At 40.6% G+C, this 18,701-nt stretch overlaps 1 protein-coding gene and 1 long non-coding RNA gene across 3 annotated transcripts in view; one reads left to right on the top strand and one right to left on the bottom strand.

Moving 5' to 3' along the window:
- LOC103011907 (uncharacterized) overlaps positions 1-1,713 on the top strand; it is a 58,236-nt gene extending 56,523 nt beyond the window's left edge. Inside the window, exon 9 of the long non-coding RNA XR_009008883.1 lies at positions 464-1,713. This is a non-coding gene — a long non-coding RNA (uncharacterized LOC103011907). The remainder of the gene's footprint in view (positions 1-463) is intronic.
- CPVL (carboxypeptidase vitellogenic like) overlaps positions 1-18,701 on the bottom strand; it is a 112,412-nt gene that overhangs the window by 11,183 nt on the left and 82,528 nt on the right. For both annotated transcript variants that reach the window (XM_007193500.3, XM_007193499.3), the window contains one exon: positions 14,878-15,060. In XM_007193500.3, coding sequence (XP_007193562.2) covers positions 14,878-15,060 — 183 coding nt within the window. The remainder of the gene's footprint in view (positions 1-14,877; positions 15,061-18,701) is intronic.

The raw sequence follows: 18,701 nt of genomic DNA, 5'->3' as shown, positions 1-18,701 counted from the left end.
AGCACAATTTTGCATGTATCAACACGATGAATCTCAAAGTACTGAAGAGCAACAGTATATTGCAAAATCATACAGAATAATTCCTTTTGTATAAAATTAAACATGAAAAGTAAAATATCATTTATGGAGATGTATATCTGCAGTAAAACTATTAATTTTTTTAAAAAAGGAAAAGGGTGATAAAAAAATCCAGGGCAGTGGTTTACCTCCAGGGCCAGTGAGGGAAGGGGATGGGCTGCTGGTAATGCTGCATTTCCTAAGTGACTGGTAAGCACAAGGGTATTCATTTATCATTGTTTGTTTTATCTTACACAAGTATGTTACATATTTTTGGATATTATTCAATTTTCAACTACAAAAGAAAAGAAAAAACCCACCTACTGATGCTGCCAAACTCACAAAAATGAATCTTTAAGAAATTTAACATGTTCTCTGTTGTGCTTTTTCCTTCTGCCCAACACAGGGATGATGAGATGGACCCTTTGTCTAAAAACAGTTAAGTGAGGAGGATACAGAGAAGCAATTGAAGGAAACAAAGGCAAAAGTGGGAAGTCCCCCTCTGGCAAGCAGCTCCAAGAAGACAGAGTTGGTGCCAGAATGGAAACCTTGGGACTCCAGTTGCTGCATAAAAAAATAAATAGAGGAACAAAAATAACACCCACATCTCCATGCTGGACAGCAGAAGAGCAAGAAGTTGCCGAACATTTGGTTTTTTTGTTTTTGCTAGATTATTTTTTACTCTCTAAATCTAAGCTCCTATATTCCCCTTCTTCCCTGTTTCTATATGTTAGAAACTCAGTACAAATGAAAAAAAAAAACAAAACCAAAAAACCCCCCAAAAAAACCCCAGAACAAAAGCATTAAGGCTGGGTGCTTCATTTATTGTCAACAGGGATGTTTCAGACTGTTGTTAAACTAGATGGGACTCAATGCTTTAGAAACATCTCATCACTCAATTTAGTGATTTTCATATACTTTTGTTAGACTGCCATGCAGCAAAACATGGAACTCCTCCCCAGTCCCCTCTACTTCTTCCATCTCTCATCAAGGCAGTTTCCTTGTTATGGTGAAGGGAAAACTGGATACAACTGCAGTATTTCTAGTCCTATCTGATGAATAATACTCAGCCCATTTCATCACCTGAGCCTTTAAGACATAGTATCTCTTAAAGACCCTGTTAGATGGGGTTGGGGGAAGCGTCTTGCCCTGTGAAAACAGATTCATGCTAGGAGAGGTCAACAAAGACAATAAAATAAATACTTATTACATGCTTACTAGATGCCAGACAGAGTGTCAAGTAATAAATGAGCATTATCTTAATTAATTCTAATAATGAACCTTTCTGCAAGAGAGGTAGGTACTAACATCAACCCCAGTTTACAGATGAGGAACCTCTTAGAGAGGTTAAGTAACTTGCCCAAGGTCACACAGCTAGTAAGTGGTAGAGCTGGGAGCTAATCCAGGTCTAACACAGTATTCATTATCTTAATCCCTAAACTATAATGTCACTTGAGTATGGTGATAATAGAAGTAGTGAGAATCGCCAAGGTAATAAAAAATAAATAAAATTCAAGCTCATAACTTCTTAATCTGAGGTCACCAAAGGTGGTCCATGGTTTGGGTTGGGGAGAGTCTATGAATTATTTTCAACAATTCAAATAGTCTAATCCATGGGTTCTTTGTCTTTTGTGTGCCATGGACCCCTATGGCTGTTTAGTGTAGCCTACAGATACCTCTCAGAATAATGTTTTTAAATACATGATTCACTCATATATATATTATGATACATATCATAATATATATACATATATATTATAGATTACAAATGAAGCCATTACATTGAAATGATCAAAACAGCTAAACATGAATTTGTGATACATCAACATACACCTTTCTATATGAACACATATAGAAGAGCAACCCGTGGGTCTGATAACTCCTGTAACTTTAATGTAGTGATGGTCATAAGCATTGTTTCCAGCTATTTGCAACAGCATCTGTATTTGATGTGAAAATATCTCTGCTTTCTACAGTTACAAAGTCAAAGGCACTGCTAATACTGCTGTGGTTTGTTGCCTACATTCATAATGGAAGGAAATGATGTTTCAGTTAGAGGTTAGTGAAAACAAAGATGCAATTTTTTTCCCTTCTAAGTTCACTGACCCCTTGAATCCTAACCATAAACCCTTAACCCAGGTTAGGAATCTATTAAATAACCTAACGATCACCTAATGGAAGTGCTAAGTTTACTCCTAATAAGGCTTCAGTCTAAATCACTGCATTTTTATTTTTGCTTTGGCATGGAACTAATTGTATCAATCTATTATATCAATAGTATTTGATCAATAATTAATATCCAGAAACACACTGTGACTGGTGGGCAACATCTTTGCTGAGAACTCTTCTGGATGATGTTTACAGCAGACCCTGCTTAATCTAGTTGTATCTTTGTTGGAAAGTAACAGAAGACTTTGCATATGAGGATCACATCATTTCAGTATGCGACAGAATGCTGCTGGGAAAAGGAAGCTAATGTTTTGAGTAAATAAGAGTTCTTCTATGAGTCTAAATTACCAATGGTCTATCAGTATTTTGAGAGAACAAAGGTCACTTGTAAACCTACAATGCATGGCAGGGAACTGAGGTTTAAAATTTAGTTTAAGGTTTTGGCTGAGGATTTCAGAGAACCAGAGCCATACCAGTAAATACTGTTGACTAGAGGACACTTTTCTAAATGTGATGTTTCAGATCAATGACTGGTTTGTTAAGAGTAAATCCATGTTCTCAGGTTTCTGGTTGGCCTGTAAGTAACTAAAATAGGTCAGGATTTAGAGCACCCTTTAGGCATCAGAACGGAAGTTTATCCAAACATAAACCACACAGGATTCCTGCAAGATGGAAGCCATTTCCTTATCAATAGAGGAACAAAAGACATCACAGTTTAGGGTTCCCCAAAACCAGCTGCATATTAAATTCCCTAAGAAGTTTAAATATTGATGCTCAGCTCTTACCCTAGACCAGTAAAGTCAGAATATCTGGAAATAGGCCTTGGGAATCTATATTTGCAAGGGTTGAGACACAATGGCTTAGGAAAATGTAGTGGACAAGGATGGTTCCAAATTCTTTGCCGTTCTTGCCATCAGGAGGAATCTGGCCTTGCTCTGTGATTTGCTTTGACCAAGAGAATGCAATGGAAATAACAGTCTGGGGCTTTTGAACCCTGGCCTTAAAAGGACGGGCATCTTTTGCTTCTCAGTTTGGGAGACCTGCTGCTATGCTGTGAAGTCCAGACCAGGACACTACATGGTTAGAGGTCATATGGAGAGAGCGCTGGAGGACAGGAGATTCCCTTGGAGACTACCTAGGAGACTACCTTACCCAGCTTTAGCCAAACTCTCAGCTGAATGCAGCTGCGTGTGTGACCTCGGCCTACCCCAATCAGAAGAACCACTCTACTGAGCCCATTCCACCCACATAATTGTGAGAAATAATAAATTATTGTTGTGGTAAGCCAGTAAGTTTTGGAGCGATTTCTTATTCTGTAATAAATAACTGAAAAAGGGAAATATTTCCTGACAATTCTTGATTCTTTTCCCTGAAAGATCTGTTGCTCCTATCTTGGAATCTTGATGTGAACTGAAAAACAAGGCTGGATCCATCTTTCTAATGCAGATAGAAGACATAATGACACTAAGAGCTCAAGTGAAAGCTTACATTATGCAAACAGAGGAAGACCGATACCCCATGTGGCCTTAGGCAAACCACCAACTCCTGCTGCTGTCTATTCACCCACCCCCACGCAAACCCTGAGAGCTTGCAACTGCATTGTCTCGGTGGCCTTTGTGGTAGACAGATGCATCATCAGATCCCCTTTCAAGGATGGACTTGCGGCCCAGCTGTGGGAAGTCCAGTCAGCAGACGGCTTCCAGCTCCTTCGGGGTCTGCCTCAGCTGCAGAGCACAGCCTTTCCCCAAAATGATGCCCTTCCTGGGGCATCCCACATTTGGTGACTAAGTGAGGCTGGGGGTATAAAGGCCTGATCATTTTTGTCTGATGTAAGATACACTGATGGAAACTACTCTCTCTGGAGCTCCCTTGCAGGTTGGCCAAGGTTTGTCAGGCCTCTATCATAGTTTGGTTTTCTCCTCTGCCAATTCTGCTTCCTACCCTTTCCTTTCTCAGGTGTTAATCCCTAATAAACATCTTGCACTCCAAACTTTGCCTCAATGCCTGCTTCTGGAGAATCCATGAAGCTCTTGATGGCAAGGTTTATATTGAGGGCAGGGGTATGTTTTGATTGCTATGTCTGATTTTCTGCCCACAGTCTGATTCCCAAAAGTGGACAGAAGAACTTTCCCCAGGTCTGGAAGATGGTGACAAAGAACCCATGAATCAGGCCATCCCTCTTGGTAAAAATCCAGACCTGGGAGAGAGATGAAGATTCTGTTTAACAATTTCTGTAAGAAAGCCAAAACATTTTCCCAGGAATTAGCTGCATTTGGTAATCACTGTCTCAAATCTGTTTAACAGTTACTTTCCTCCATTAAATATTGTTTTAACTTCTCATGCCCTATCAACTAGTTGAATGCAATAGTTACATTTATTGCTCTTTGCTTACTCTGATTTTGTCAGTGCAACCAAGGACTTGTTGAAGACCTTTCTGGAACTGTTGGTTTCTTCAGAAATAGTTTCTAACGCTCCCTAAGATGTTTAAAATCCTAAATTAAAAAAAAAAAAAGAATTATCAGAAAGTTCAAGAGAGGCAGGTGGCCAGCTCGGTCATTCTCTCTGTGGATTATCCATGGACATGATGAAATCCTAGCCTGAACTTCCCTTCCACTCGAAGGACTGTGGTTATTCTTTTCTCCATTTTTCAGTTGTGTGTAGTCAAAGAAACAAAATGGTTGATGTTAGTTTTAGAAAAGCACAATTAAGAAGCCGTAGTTGTTCACTGTTTTCTGTCTGCACACCAGGCTTTCCCCATCCTCCTACTCCTTGTAAGCACTCTGCTTTTCTTTAGAAAACAGCCTCTTCTATGTGGACGGGATGCACTGCCAAACACACTGGCCACCACCCACACTCTACCCACCTCTGTCACCACCACCACCAAGGGCAGACTTGTAGCCTTGGTCCGGTGGCCAACCAGAATATTCCATCCTTCCCGCTCCATGGCCCCCACAGGTACTTAAAGCACAGCGGTGCCGGGGAAAGAGCAAGATGTGGGCTGTCAAATCTCAGATACTATTACTATTTGAAGCCTTAATCAAGTTTTCCAGGTGAAACTTCTGTTTCTACATTTATAAATTCATAAATACAATCACATAATTTACAGGGGAGCTATGAGTATTCCATAAAATTGTGGATAAGAAAGTGTGTGGCAGACCACTGGCCTGAGGGCTTGCAAATGCTGAAGGATTGGTAGCCATCCTTAGCATCTCCTTTGGCCTTCCTGACACCCCCATGCACCAGCGACCAGCCCACAGCCGGTAAGTGGCAAAAACTGAAATTCACATAGGTTGGTCTAACTCCACAGTCCACTTTCCTCTCATTACCCCAGACCGCCTCCCATTGGTCACGACTCTCCAAAACAGTCAAGCTTTGAGGGTGGTGGGCTCCTTCCCTTGGTTTCAATGTATGTAACCCCTAACAGAAGGTCTGATTCCTGTTGGAAACTCAGGGAGAAGCCCCGTGAGAAGAGTGTAGCAGACCACCGTCCTGAGGACTCCATAAGCCAAACCTGGGTCAAGGTCAAAGTATAAGTCATGGCTCAGGGCTTGTGCTTTTGGGGGCTGGGGGACTCACTGTGGCTGCCTGAGGAGGGCACCAGGATGACACCAGCATGCCAGGCGCTCCCTGTGGATACTTAGCTTTCAAGCTGGTTTAACTACACAGGAAACACCATGTCTCAAACAGCGATCAGTCCTTACAGCTTAGACATGACAAAGCTTGTCTCCTCTATTTCAGGACCTCAAAATCAAGTATCAAGAAGGTGGTCTCAGGAAGTAGATGGAGAACCTTCTTCCAATACAGCTCCTAACATGACTCCCTATTTCCTGGGGATCCTCCTTCTCTGACCTCTTTCTACCCTGAATTCATCCTATTGCTGCCATTTTAAACTTTCCAAAGCTTTGAAAATGTGCTTAAACATCTTCCACGGTGACAAACACTGTATGCTTCCACTTATATGAGATACTTAGAGTAGTCAGATTCATAGAGACGGGGTAGAACGGTGGTTGCCAGGCTCTAGGGAAGGGGGAATGGAGAGCTGGTGTTTAGTTACAGAGTTTCAGCTTTACAAGAGGAAAAGAACTGTGGAGATGGATGGTGCACAACATTATGAATGCATTAGTACCGCTCAACTGTATACTTTAAAAAGGTTAAGATGGCAAATTTTGTTATGTATATTCTATCACAATAAAAAAAATTGGAAAAAAAGACCCTTCAGTGGCCCGCCACTACTTAAACAACGGAACACTCACCCCTTTGCCTACCATCAAGGTCCCATGATCTCTTTCCAGTTTCTCTCCCAGCTTTCACCCTTTAGGCTCCAGATTAGAAACCAGACTGCGTGCTCTGCCTGTACCCTGCCCTGTACGCTCTCATTCTGAGCCTCTGCCCACCATGTTTCCACTGTTCATTTTAGCCAATTTCAGCATCTGTTCTTTTACTAACATCAGAAATTCCCAGGTAAAGCTATAACCTTTCTTAACACTGGATGAACCTTGCCTCACCACCTACTGAGCTCTAGCACCTTTTTAAAAGTCCCGGTACTCTGTCTGTCTATAGAAGGGCACATGCATGTAACTGAAGAGCTAACACTGGAAGTAAAACACATTATTTCTCAGGCCTGCTTTAATTATGGCAGATGTGTATGCAGGCTCCAATTTTAACTGTACTAGTTTACTACTGCCAATCCATCATTCCAGAGGTGAGTGCCCTTGTGAAGCAGAAAACCTCTGGGCTGGAAGCCAGGGGGTCTAGAATCTAATCTCAGCTCAGACATGAAATGGGTAGGAGACTTTGGAACAGTCACTTAACCTCTGGGCTTCAGTTTCCCCACCTGGAAAATGAGATCTAAAATTTGTTTCAACTGGAAAATGCTACCTAGAGGATGGAGATAATCCATCCTGTAATTATTGAATAACCTAAGCTGATATTGATAATGAAAACATAAAATAAAATTAATGATGACTCAAATTGCAATCAGGAAAAGAGAGTTGTTAGAAACAATGCAAAACTCATGGTAGAAGAAGCTACACCCAGTATGATTGCATAGGAATGAAAACTGACCAGGGACTCAAGTCTTCCTTTTAATGTTTACATGGAAAATAAGTAATCTCCGTAAGAATATTTTCATTGAAATAAAGATAGAAAAAATGCTTTTTAAAGAAAATTTAGCTTCATGAAGTTTTTTTTCTAGAAAGATGTTTTTAAAGAAATGTATCAGTGTTATTATTCTGATTAAAATTTTATATTCTGATTAAATTTTATATTAAATGTGGCATCAAAAAGTCTTTGGAGTTGAAATGACAATTCAGTGATGTAAGAACAAAATGTCCTGCATTTCAAAAGCAGTGGCAACATCAAAACAGATCATGAACAGCAACTGTGACATTTGGAGAAAGGCAGAGAAAGACCCCAAAAGGAGCAGCAGGGTGGCCTTGACAGTGATGGACATGGGTTGTCACCAGCTAGGGGGAGAGAGAGGATTAGACCTTTGATCTAGACTGCAACACTTCTGAGTCATACAAACACACACATCCCACTCTGAAGGCAGCTATCTATTCTACATTGCTTGCAAACTGAGCCCCTCCGGACATTAATGAAAAATATACTTCAGATCTTTCTTTGAAGATATCTTAGAGATAACTCAGTTCAAACCTTGTATTTTACAGATGAACAAACAGAGGCTCAGAAAAGCCTATGACTTCCCAGATGATATAACAAGGGAGGGTCCAAGTCTTAGAATGGCACAGATTGTGGAGGCCAGACCAACAAGGGGCAACAAATAGCACTCATTCTTCATCTGATCTCCGAAGGCTGGATGGAGCTGGTTGGTTTTCCTGGGCCTCCCTTGATGGAGAAACTGCTCCCCATCTCGGTACCTTGACACTCCCCTGCGAGAGCTGTCATTCCTTTAAGTGGACATTTTAGGGAACCATCCGGAGACAAGTCTACTTTGGTTTCGATTTTTAAATTAAGAGCTGTGGAGTTTGGCAGAGAGTGAGTTTTCTTTTTTGGCAGACACATACACATGCTTCTGTTTTGTGTGTCAAATGCTAAAAAGCCAAGTCCATGGTTGAGGCCCGTTTCTTTCATTATCAGATGCCTGACATCTGAACAGTATCCTTAATCCACAGAGAATGCCTTTGTGAACACCAGAGCTCCTTTCCCTCCTTCATCCCTGCCCCTCCCCCCAATCTCCACACACCACCCCCAATCCTATGCTGAGGCATTAGGGGAAGGAGCGCTGCCAGCATTGTAAAATCACCTACATAAAATGCAGATCCCTCGCCGCTGTGTGGTAAAACACTTCTATCACAAACATATGTGGGCCTCGCTTCTTTTGTTAGCCGGTTTTTGGCAGCCGGAGGAGTGCCATTTCATCTCTCAATGTGTTTTGCATTCACCAGAAGAGTCAGCGGGCTCAGTATGATATTTGCCACAAGTTTCTGAGTGGTGGTCAATCCCTTTTCCCACCTCTACGGCCCAGGCTGCCCTGCAGCCCCAATCTCGTCTCCCAAGCTGGGCATTCCATGCACAGCACCGAGCAGGACATGTGTGATGTCAGGCACTGGAGCGTTTCACAAGGAAGGGCCAGGGGACATAGAATAACAGGTGGCTGAGGCAGCCATCAAAGGATCTGGAGGACATGCTGAATGTGCCTGGTGGGATTCTCATCATAAAGCAGTGCAGCGGACAGGGGGTTAAGGACGTGCCCATCGCTCCCTGGCAGCTCGGCATGCGTGTTTGCCCTTAATGGCCTGAATACTAATATTCCAACTTTCCTCTAAGGGAAAATCAAATATTTTCCCTGATCTTGACTTTTACCATTTATAATTTTCCTTTTTTCTGTGTATATTCTTATAAGTGATCCACGGTAACAATAATAGCAGCAAATGTTTCCTATGAGTCAGGGACTGCTCTAGGCTAATTAGCTTATTGAATCCCCTCAATAATCCTATGAGGATACGATAGACTGAGTGGCTTAAACAACAGAAATTTCTCACAGTTTTGGCATCTGGGAAGTCCAAGATCAAGGTGCTAGCTGACTGGGTTTCTGATGAGAGCTCTCTTCCTGGCTTGCAGATGGCTGCCTTCTTGCTGTGTCCTCACATGGCAGAGACAGAGTGAGGGCAAGCCATCTCTCTGCGGTCTCTTCGTAATCCCACAGAATCAGGGCCCTGCCCTTATGACCTCATTTAACCTTAATTACCTCCTTAGAGGCCATATCTCCAAATACAGACACATCCTAAGTTAGGTCTTCAACATCCTAAGTTAGGGAGACACAGTTCAGTCCATAACAGGTAGATATTATTACTACCCCTATTTTATAGGAGATGAAGTCATGGTATAGAGAGGTGAAAAACTTGCCCAAGGTCACATAGCTATTAAGTAGAAGATTAAGGAGGCAAACCATGGTCTTCCTGACTCAAATACTCTATTATAGTACTGAGGACACTGGAACATTCTATTATAGTATTGGAGGCCACTGGAACACTCTATTATAGTATTGGAGGCCACTGGAACACTCTATTATAGTATTAGAGGCCACTGGAACACTCTATTAAAGTACTGAGGACACTGGAACACTCTATTATAGTACTGAGGACACTGGAACACTCTATTATAGTATTGGAGGCCACTGGAACACTCTATTATAGTACTGAGGACACTGGAACACTCTATTATAGTATTGGAGGCCACTGGAACACTCTATTATAGTACTGGAGGCCACTGGAACACTCTATTATAATATTAGAGGCCACTGGAACACTCTATCATAGTATTGAGGCCACTGGAACACTCTATTATAGTATTGAGACCACTATAATACCCTATTATAGTATTGAGACCACTATAATAGTCTATTACAGTATTAGAGGCCACTCTATAGTGGTCTCTAACCACTCTGTTACATAGTCTCTACATATGTTATCGGTATACGCATGTACAACACACATACACAAACACACATATCCATACAACCTAATACTGTATACAGTTTTATTCAGTAACAATGATCATTCCTAAACTAGTCAGTAGTTGAGGTAAAAAAAAAATCTCCCCAACAGAAAGATGTCTACAAGCAAATTTTTCCTTGTGGGAGAAAAGAACTCAATTAAGAGTGTGTGTGTAGAGGGTCATGATACCAAAGAGGATAGCATGAATATACTCCGAATTTGTACTGGAAGGGATCTCAAACCAGAGCAAGAAGTTTAGAGCTCTGTCTACGGGGTGTGATTAACTTTCCGAGTACAAACTCTACCCTGACCTGCCAGGTCCCGTACAATGTGGCCACAGCCAATCCTCCATCTTTGCTTCCTCCCTTTCCCTATTCCTCCCTCAGGGCCACTGGCCCTCCTTCCTTTCCTCACACACATCTGGCTTATTTCTGCCCCTTGGCACACTTAGACATTCTCTGCATGGAAACGCTGGCCCACATCTGCACATGGAGGTTGCTTCATGTCCTACTGTCTCACCTCTTCAGGGAGGCTTCTGGGATCCACCCTCCAAAGTAGTCCCTGTACCAGCTCTTTCACATCACCCAGTTTTATTTTCTGGCATTATCTGATTTGTGAATGTCTATATTTGCTTATTTTCTGCCTTTATTTCTTCCCTCCTTTGAGTAAAATCTCCTTGATAGAATAGACTTTATTATCATATTCAGTCTGACCATCCAGTCAGTGAATGGGAGGATGCAGTCAGAAATAAAAGAATGTGGGCATTTCATTATTAAACTAATATTTCTTCATTTCTAGCCACAGGCGAAGTATTACTGTATTCTAATCATGTGGAGGTAAGTTTAGAACCTCATGAGTACTGATAAATATCTGTTTTTTATACTGCCCCTAAGGAACGCATAACAAATGTCTTTCAAACATGTGAAAAGATTAAATAAACAAGTTTTTTTCCTGAGTGTTTCTCTTCTCTCCTATTTAGTTAACATTCTCCACCTTACTGGCAATTAAATATCAGGGGCAATCTGACAGACATAGGCACACAGGCTCTGGGAACAAACTGAATAAAGTTTGAATCCCAATGCTGTCATTGGATGATTCTGGATTAACTGTTTACCTTCTCAGAGTCTGTTTCCTCATATGTAAGTAAAATGGAAATTATATTATATAATTTTCAGAGTTTGCTCTGATAATATCCATGAAGTACCTATCACAACAGCTGGCACATATTTAGTGTTCAACAAATGAAAGCTATCTTTATCATTATTGAACTTAAATATAGGTAGATGAGCCCATCCCTTATAACTCTGATGTTTTATTTGCCTCTTCTCTTTCATTTATTTTGCACACAAAAAATCATAATCTGTATTTTGCCTGATTTATTTACATAGTTTATGTAGATCAGTAGGACTACTGACACACATGATATTAGTTGGAAAATTAGCTTATAATTAATAATAATAATAACAGCAACAAAAGGAAACAACCTTACGTGGCCAGTAAGAGGGTAATTAAGAAAATTAATTTTATCAATTCAATGGAGTATTACTTAAAAATAAGTTAAGAATCTATACTGTAACTTTGAAAATATGTATGATATAATGTTAAAAGAACAAAACAGCAAGTGCCACATCCTGTACTGGCAGAGACACTTGTTGCCCTCAATCCTCCTACTAAGAAAAACTAGAAAAGCTGGACAAAATACAGAACACACCCACTTGAAAATCCTGAGGATCACCCAAGGCAGCCAGGATATAAGGGGTGTATTAGTTTCCTATTGTTGCTGTAACAAACCATCACAAATTTAAGTGCCTTAAAACAACAATAATTTCTTATTTTATAATTCTGGAGGTCAGAAGTCAGAAATGGTCCCACTGGACTAAAGATGTTGGCTAAGCTAACTAAGATGTTGGCAAGGTTCCATTCCTTCTGGAGGCTCTAGGGGGAGAATCTGTTTCTTTGTGATTTCTAGTTTCTAGAGGCTGCCTGCATTCCTTAGCTCATGGTCCTTCCTCTATGTTCAAAGCCAGCAACACTGCATCTTTGAAACCCTCTCTGACTCTGACTCACCTGCTTCCCTCATTCACTCATAAGGATCTTTGTGATTATACTGGCCCATCTGGATAATCCAGAATAATTTCCCCATCTCTAGGTCAGATGATTAACAACCTTATTTCCATATGTAGCCTTAATTCCTTCTTTCCATATGATACAATATATTGACAGGCTCCAGAGATTAGGGGGAAGGTATCTTTGGGGGCCCATTATTCTGCCCACTACAAAGGGCCAGGCTTGCAAACTGAAGGAGAGGGCAACAAGCTGAGTCTGGCATTCTCTGGCCCTGTCCGCATCAAAGCAATAGTTGATTCAGCGGCCAAGAGGTTACAAAACCAAGCATAAAGTGGTAGTTAAGAGACTGGAAACTTGAATGGAGCTTTGGGAGACAAATACTGAAGTTCATGCTCTGCCAAACGGTAGAGGCCCTGGTTAATGCCACAAACGTCAACTTAGGGCCACGGAAATAGGCCAGCTAAAGTACAGATTTAAAGTCACTCAATTCCAGACTCGATAAAGGTGCTTGCCTCTATTCTAATTGCCTGACAGAAGCAAAGCAAAATCTCTTTGAAGGTAAATATCATCAGCCAAAAACTCAAACTATCTCCATAATTTTACCTGTTCAATGTCTGACATTCAACTGAAAATTTCTAAGCATATCAGAAAAAAGTACCAAATTACCATATAAAAAGAGAATAAATAAATCTCATGAACACAAAGCTGAGCAAACATACCACACAGGAAAGAGTACATACTGAATATGTCCATTTATAAAAATTCAAAAACTTGCAAAAGTAATCTAGGCTATTAGAAGTCAGGACAGTGGTTACCTTGGGGAGGAGGGGAGTAGTGACTATGGGGTGGGGGGGGAGGGGCACTGGTTCTATTCTATTTCTTTATTTAGGTAACAGTTACAGGGGTATGTTCACTTTGTGAAAATTCATTTACCTGTATATTTGTGACTTGTTTACTTTTCCATATTATGTTATAACTCAGTAAGTTTTGTTTTAAGTAACAAAGTAGAATCAACCTTATATTACACTTAAAATTATGCAAAAACCTGTACACATATGAATCAATTAAAATGTAATTTCAGATGTTGAAATTGTTTAATTTTTTCTTTTTCTCTTTTTAAAAAATATTTGAATTGCTATATAACTTGTGTTACTTAAAAAGAGACAAACAACAAAATTAAGTCCAGATTATTTTCTGCACTCAAGAGCCTCCACTTGTCCAGGAATTTCAATATTTTGGAATCTGTCTTCAGAGTTAACTATTTATTGTGGTCCCCAACTCAATACCAGATTCAAGATCGCTCAAATTTACAAAAGCAGATGGGGCTGACAAGGCACTTTCCATCCTCTCTTTAGATCTCTCTGCATGTAAACAGACACTTCTTTCTGTCCTTCCCTGTCCCATTTTCAGACTTCATATATATACTGCCAGAACTGTTCCTGCTCTGAGTCATTTAGTTTGCCATTCCACCAGTAGTTAATTCTTTGGTATAATTTATCTCGATTTAGAAACTGTAACGTTATAACTTTTCCAAGTTTACCTTCACTTGAGCCCAGAAATATGTCTCTCAACTGTTTCCGTTGTCCAAGGTAGTTAACATTTTGTGTAATATTTAAATGTCTGTTAAATTTCATGTTATTTAATGGTTAGAATGACCGGGGTAGGGTAGGAAGGGTACCTTTTCACATTAGAATACCCGTAATTTCTGCTGGATCTATCATTTTTTTAAACATAAATGAGTAATTCAGGTGATAACCCAGTGACCCCTGATAAAATACTTTGTGATCTCTCATTTACAATCCCAAAGCAAAGTACTTTTAAAGTAGTATTCCTGTGATTAATTTCTGTTTGGAGCATGGATTTGCCTAAAGGAAAATTCAAGCATTAGAAAGCTATTCTTCCAAATACTTGGAGGTACAGAATTGAGGTCCCAGTGTTGCCTCACATAAAAAATTGGGGAATAAAATCAAGTCTAGAAGAATAAATTTCTCCTCTTGAGACTAACTAAGCAAAACTAAGGGGCTTTCTTAATTTCTCCAGAAACTTTCTGGAGGTAAACAGTATAATCATCGTGTAAACATTAAGGAAGACCTATTCATCTTCCAGGAGCTGAGACCTGCAAACTGGAGGAGCAGTGGACAGGCTTGGCCAGAGTAACATCTGACCCCTAAAGGAGAGGTCACACTAGGGCATCAGACAAATTTTGTCCTCGGGCTCCATGTGTAATACGTGAATGTGATCATAGGTTTGCCAGAGGAGATTGCATTGAACCTTCCTCATGTAATTTGTTCACGCTCTCTTTTGTTCCCAAAATAGACTAATTCTCTCATTAATGATTCACCTTTTGGGGTTGAGTATTATCTTTTCTTAATCTTTTTAATTGTCACCTTATCTCTTAAATCATACCTACACTTGTGTCTGTCAACTTTTGTCTTAAACATTGAGTATTTGTATTTTAATATGAACTCAGACCACCCTTCCCTGTGGAAAGGAGGGCAACAGAAGACACCTTTTGGTTGTTGTATGACTTTGCTTAAGGCTGACCATGTCTTACGGGTATTCAGGCTTTCATTTCAATCTCATCATCCCATTCTTACAACCTGCGTGCCGGGAAGCATTTTCATACCTGATAGAAGCTATCCACTTGCCGTACATAACCAGCCACTTCAGGATCAGATTTAAGGATCTTCCAAACTTTTCTTTCTGCCTTCTTATAATCCTGGGATCCTTTCCAGTTCATGGCCATCAAGGAGCGCTCTGTCAGGGTAGCTGCCACGATGATGTCCAGTTGGCCGTTGTAGATTAGAACCTGAAACGAAATTGAGCCGTGGGCAAATGCAGGATTCAGCAGGGGAAGCCAGTCAATGTATCTGGGTACAGATAGTGCACACAAGAGAGAAAAGGGAATGTTAGCGGCTCTGGGGCGCTGCTCAGAGACGCCAACCCAGGAACTCAGTAGGGTCACTTTCTTCCAGTTGGCTACATATACCAACAACCTGAAATAAACTCAAGCCTTGTCTCAACCACTGCATTCTTCCAAAAGTTTGATTCTTCATAGGAATCTGCATACATCTCTCTTGTTGCAAAAGCATTTGTGCTGTATTACCCAGCAATATAGGTTTTACTTGGATGTATGGCTATGTTAAGGAAGAAGACTGTGGTTACAGTTCGGTGGAACTAAGGAATGGTACACACTAGGATTGTCACGAAGCCTGCATTTGATTATCTTCACTTTTCAGGCCCTGCAGCAGCTGGCAAGCTGGGCATTCCCTCGTGGCTGCTGCTAATCCATGTTGCTTTTCCCTCCTACATTTCAGCGACAACTCTAATTTTTTGAGGCAGACAGATAGATGCAGGTGCCTCAAATTTGTTATTTGTTGGAGGCAACCATGTCTGCTATGCCACTTCCAAAGACGTCCTTTCTTAAATATGATAGCCACTTGTCAAAAATGAGGAACGTCCTTCAAAATGCCTATGATACATTTTTTTTTTTAGCCAAGTTGATGGGTACCGTACGAGAAACTCTGAGGCAACTCTTGTCTTTTCTTCCCAAACAGCTTTCAAGATATTCAGATAATACGCAATGCTGCTGAAGTTGTGAAGCTACTGGGGGCAGTGTGAATGGCCTTACTCTTCAGGAAAGCAACAGTCACTTTTTAATGCAAAGACTTTATCATGTTGACACTTTGTCCCAGTAATCCCAGTTTGTGGAATAAACTCTACGAAAATAAGCCCGAAGAAATAAAAAAAAAAATTATTTAACAATATTCACTGAAACTTTATAATGACAAATTTGAACACAGTCTAAAAGTTCCATATTAGTGAGTGGTTAAATAACCACGGTACAGAAATTCTATGGGATACTGCAAAGCCACTTAAACTGTTGGACTACAAAGTTGTCACCTCATTCTCCTTAAGTCCAGCCTCTTTCTCCTGAACTCAGGGAGATGGCTATCTTAAGCTTGTGTTCCTCATCCCATTTTTCATTCCAGAAGTGCACATTATGGGGCTCACTGCCTTTATTTCCCTGTTCTTTGGATCTGCGCTCTTTACTGCCTGTTCATAAAGTCTGAAAATTATTGCCTCATATACTATGTCCATCTTATATCTGTTTATAGTGTAAGTGCAAACTCAGTGGATGATAATGCCAGAAGAAGAATTCTGATTTTTAAAAAAATGGTTCATCATCAGCTTTCTCACAAAATAGTTGTGGTTCATTTATTCTCTGTAAATAAAAAAATTTTTTTTCCTGGTAAAAATAAATAAGTAAATAAACTGTTGGACTAAACCATGAAGTAATGTGGAAAATGCTTATCACATAATGTTAAGTATGAAAGTTTAATGCCAAATATATATCCCAATTATGATATATAAAATTGACATACTTATTTACATATATGGAATGAAACTTTAAAAAAAAGGAATAGAGTTGATTAATTTTAGTGGTGGAAATCTGAGTAATTTTCCCCTCTGTTTTCTACTCCCTTTAGGCTATTTTTTACACTTGTTGATTCTCATAAGGTATTGTCACTCCACCACCAACAAAGAGATTTTCTTCAACTCCATGCTACCTTTGATCTATTTGGAAGCTCTGGTTTGACTCAAGTGAAGACCTTCGGTTGAATCCTCAAACTGGATATAAAATGTTTCACTGCATGTTTCCATCTCTGCCCCCCTGGTACAGGCTTCTTAAAAGGCTTATACATAATTAAAAAGCCCAGGACTTTTACACACTCCAAATCCTCAAGCAGCAGTGGGCCAGGATTCAGCCTAAGATGAAAGAGCCCTGGGCCTCACCTATAGGAACACAGGGTCTTTCATGTTACTCAGTCATCATCACCACCTCCACTCTCCTATGAAGAACCCCCCCTTTCAGAAAATCCTGATGGATTTAAAGCCTCTTTAAAAAACTCAACTATAGCAATAAAAATTTGCATTGTTTATACAAAGAAATTGCCTCAAAGACCTTGAGTACTTATGGCCCATGCAAAACTCCTACAGCTGTTTTGCCAACAGTATGGAAACAATTACACATGATCTGTACCAGGAAACAAGCCTTAAATACTTCACCATTCTAGGAAGGCCTGATTATAGCTGATTAACAAAGATAATCATCTATAAGGTAATTCTTCTAGAATTCAGTGAAAAGATGCTGATTAACCAGCACACACACAAGTGTCCGTAGCCATCTTCCTTCTTCGTGGCTACTCTATGAAGCTTGCATCTTTCTGAGTGTCATCAGGATATTGTCACCTTACTATCATCAGGATATTTTGAAACTGATTTGAATTTTCATCTTGGAGGGATGATAGCAAAATCCACAGGTTACAGCAAAAACAGGCTGATATGTACAGCATTAGGGTACACGTTTGTTGAAATGAATTGAAACGAAGCCCATCCCTGCCTGAGCCATTTCCCTTGTTTTTCAAGACATCATAAACAAGAATACTAACACTCCAGAATGAGGCAGCGAAGGGCTGGACTGCATAATTTTGCACATGTGATGTGCAGAAAGCCTACTTTTGGGGGCAAATGGAAATCCTTCCTTTGCAAAGCAAGGAAAACAATTTTAACTACTAAAGGGCACGTAAGTCAAATGCAACAAAAAAAGAAATCAGATTAATGATCAAGCGAAGTGATTTCAGAGCTGGCATTTAAGGCTGCCTTAAATATAAGAATTCCAGAGCTTCTATTTTTATCTAAATGTCACATTCACTCTCTTCAGCCCCCACAGGAATATCCCAGTTGGGTGCCTCCAGGGCTGGGTGAGTGGGTGAGATATCCCAGGATCCGGTGACAGTGAGCTGAGAAGCCAGGTGGGTGTAGCACAGGGCTGGGTGGTCCTGAAGCTGGAGGGCACATGTTGGCCACCCACATCCTGAGAGACAGAGAAGTTCCAGGACAAGGCTTAAACCGCAACGGGTTGGCCACTTACGAAGGATCTGCACACATTCGCCCACTTCTTCCTGGTGGGGTGATCTGTCCCGGTTTGCCCTGGACGGAGGAGTTTCCCAGGATACAGGGCTTGCAGGCTAAAACTGGGACAGTCTGGGGCAAACCTTCCCCTGAGGCTTGCTGGTATTTTAAGCAACAGGGTGTAAAGATAGAGAGGTGGAGACAGAAGTGAATGCAGCTTTTAGCTACGCTTCCCTTGTCAGGAGTGACTCTAACAAAACGAGGGGCAGGGAAAGCGCTGGTTGTAGTAGGTTCCCAGGGACACACCAGGCAGCACCCCTGAACAACCAGTGTCCTCACTTTCCTTTCTGGTCAGCTGTGAGGCCTCAGTTAAAGAGCAGAGGCACTCCTTTTAGAGAATTTTCTTTTCTTTTACTACTTAGAGGTCTGACTGGTTAGTTTGTTGAAATTGATGGTGATGCGAAGACATGGAAAAATACTTATTAAAAAAATCAATGAAAAACTATGATCCCACTGTTCATGCTCTATAATTAC

Source organism: Balaenoptera acutorostrata, chromosome 7 (assembly GCF_949987535.1).
Source record: "Balaenoptera acutorostrata chromosome 7, mBalAcu1.1, whole genome shotgun sequence".
Taxonomy (NCBI): domain Eukaryota; kingdom Metazoa; phylum Chordata; class Mammalia; order Artiodactyla; family Balaenopteridae; genus Balaenoptera; species Balaenoptera acutorostrata.
The sequence above is the reverse complement of the archived record's forward strand: the minus strand, read 5'-3'. Positions and strand labels throughout refer to the sequence as shown.